Source organism: Octopus bimaculoides, chromosome 24 (assembly GCF_001194135.2).
Source record: "Octopus bimaculoides isolate UCB-OBI-ISO-001 chromosome 24, ASM119413v2, whole genome shotgun sequence".
NCBI classification, from domain to species: Eukaryota; Metazoa; Mollusca; class Cephalopoda; order Octopoda; family Octopodidae; genus Octopus; species Octopus bimaculoides.
In genome coordinates this window covers 2,520,858-2,523,849 of record NC_069004.1, presented here as the reverse complement: position 1 = coordinate 2,523,849, position 2,992 = coordinate 2,520,858, and the positions used below count along the sequence as shown (strand labels likewise).

General features: G+C 35.0%; 1 protein-coding gene across 1 annotated transcript; it reads right to left on the bottom strand.

Annotated features, from left to right (window-relative positions):
* Window positions 1-205: 205 nt before the first annotated feature.
* Window positions 206-2,805, bottom strand: LOC106881439 (uncharacterized transporter slc-17.2). The gene has a single exon (XM_014931825.2). The coding sequence runs from the start codon at window positions 1,781-1,783 to the stop codon at window positions 317-319; it is 1,467 nt and encodes a 488-aa protein (XP_014787311.1). The 5' UTR covers window positions 1,784-2,805; the 3' UTR covers window positions 206-316.
* Window positions 2,806-2,992: the final 187 nt, after the last annotated feature.

The following is a 2,992-nucleotide window of genomic DNA, read 5'->3' as shown; positions in this document are numbered from 1 at the left end:
GAATGACAGGAATAGGCGTAGGGGCGTAGCAACAACCGAAAAAGCGGTGAACTGCGAAACATATGGCCTAAGATACAGCAACAGATGTATGATCGACGACATGACACTAGTGTGATATTTACAAATGGCTTTATTTACCAAAATAATAATTATATATTAACAAATATATTGACATATTGATAAAATTAAATTGTTGGTGATTACAAAACATCGTTTATAATTGAATTATTCATTGCTGAAGATAATATTTTGAAATGGTTAGTAAAATTCTTAAATTTGTTGTATATCATTACTTCATGTTCACTCTTGTTAAAGGTTAAATTTTTTCATTCATTTCTGTGTCTTTTGGTTTAACAGATGATCCAGATTCTTCTGAAATTGCCCAAACTTGGATTTCTCCTCTTGCCAATATCACATACAATATAGCACCAACTACACATATAGCAGCACATAAGGCGAACACGATCTGCCATTCTCGTTGTGTACCGTTTGGGGTTAAAGCTTTTGTAGACAAGGAACTAAAACTTCCAGACATTACGGCAAACGTGTTAGCAATTCCAAATACAACACCAGCATAATTTGGAGCAATGTCTCTATTGTTGACGAGAACACCGCCACTGGTAAATGATAGAGTTATACCACTGAGAAACAAAAGAATACTTATTAGAATGGTTTGGTCACATCTGAGGAATCCGATGACAATCAACAGACATGCTGAAACAATCAGAGAAATGGTTTGGAATAAGACTCGAACGACACGAGTCGACAGATATTTCTTTGAAAGTATAAGATCTGCAAATCTTCCACACAAAGGTAAAGCAATGATTTGTCCAATCGAAGGAGCAGACGACATTAAACCATTCGATGCTGTTTTAATGTTTAAGGCGTCTTTCGTATAAAGTGGTAACAACACCTGGAACGATAAATCTGTCCAGCTATAAGCAAACCAACCGACGATAATCGCCCAAACTGCAGGTGAGGAAAGCATTTGTTTCCAAGGTATTATTTTAAATACTTTTTCACTTGTTATAGTTCTATTTAAGTAGGAACGTTCTTCATCACTAATACTGGGATGGGTGTCCGGATTGTCATAAACAACATAAAACCAAATACAACTAAACACCAACGATAATCCACCAAATACATAAAATATAGAACCCCATCCATTATCAAAGCCATAAACACAAAGAAGACCAGATATTGAAAGACCTACAATGCTACCTAGAATTTGACCAGCAAATGCGAACCCAACCAATAAACCTATCTCCTGTGGAGGGCCCCAACGTCCAAATAAGGAATGAATTGCAGGGGGCACTGGCCCTGATAGTATACCGGTTAATATTCTTAGAGTAAGAGTAAAATAACCACTAACTCGAGATAAACTTGGATGAAGAATGGTTAAAATTGATGCTGATAGGAGCGAAATTCCTAGGACTCTTTTTCCACCATATTTGTCTGCTAAAAGCCCACCCAAAATATTAGTTGCCATATACCCATAGAAATACCCTGCCAACATGTTGGCTTGTAATGAGTCGTCCCACTCGAATTCTCCTTCAAAACTTCGGTCTACAGAATGGTCACCTGAACGGGAACACCGTTTGTTGTCTGTAGTAAAATAAAATTCCTCAGTTGTACGATTGGGTGTTTTCAGCATGCAAACAAAGGCCATACTTAGATCAACTCTTAATGTTTGCATCAGAAGAAAAGCAACTGTACAGGCATAACATAATCTCCATCGACACAAATAATAGCGCTTAATATAATTGATAAATTTAGACATCATTAAGTCGTTTTCACTGACTTACAATGTTTTGCTTGCAGTAACTGAAATCGATAAGTGATATAATTTTAAATATTTTATCGTAGACTAGAGGAAAATTGCTGCAGTTAAAAAACTTATTATTCCATTTCTTTGTTCATTTGTTTAGCATGAGTTCATTATATAAAAGGTGTTTGTTTTGTTTGCAAAGTGAATATTTAATTGAATGTGGTGGGCGAGTCTTCTTTCCGAAATTAGGACGAAGATATCATTGGTACTGTCAAATTTCACATTGTATTAGTACAATGTATAATCGATAAACATGGACATCATTTACCAATCACTATAAAGGTGTCGATAAACGTCAGAAATGATCGTTTGGTAACACGTTTAGCCTCTACTTTATTTACAAATAGAAAACGTTACGTCAAAGCAAGAACACAATAAAAAATAAGGTTACTGTAGCAGTGCAGGGTTGTAACAGCAAGTTACGGAGAAAACCGATCCAAGTTCTCTTTATAGATATAAGAATTAATAGCACCACTTTCAATTCCTTCTCTGTCGTTTGTGAAGATGAGGCTTCATTCATACATAAGACGCCGTTGAACGTGATGTAGGATCCTACTGGTTACTTAGATCTCTGCATTCCATTCCACTTGATTCACTGATTTGTCTAATAATATTTCTTTGATAAAGTTCAGTTTAGCGTCAATATAGAATGGTAGCAAATTCCCAGAGAACTGTGTTTGCAGAACGGGTCGTATTCTTTCATACGTGTGATTATATTTTATATTAGTTTAACATGTATTTGTGGTGCTCCTTAGAATGTTATTTTAAATTCCATTTTGAGTGATTCCATGTAATCCATTCCTTGTATTTAAAATGTGGCAGAAACTGAAGATGAAGCTTTAGGAATTATTATTTCAAAGACAAACATTGGTGGAATGAATTGGTAAAGTTGAGAAACTCGTTACAAGCCAAAGTATTTTTTTATTTCTTTAAATTTCTTGTTTTAGGCAAGACTCGATCGATTGCAAATTCCTAGAAATATGTGACCCTGTACCAATGTAAGAAATCAATATTAGATCAATGATATCATTATTAGATCTCTTTTCGACTATTATCTGTTATTGATATTATTGGGGAAAGAATGCCTTTTACAATTGTTCATATTATGAACAGGTGTTTATTTTATGCGCCTGACGTCATACATTTTGCCCAGTTGTCGAGTAC

Excerpts from the sequence above, each read along its gene's own strand:
- LOC106881439 (XM_014931825.2), bottom strand. The coding sequence starts at position 1,783 with ATGATGTCTAAATTTATCAATTATATTAAGCGCTATTATTTGTGTCGA.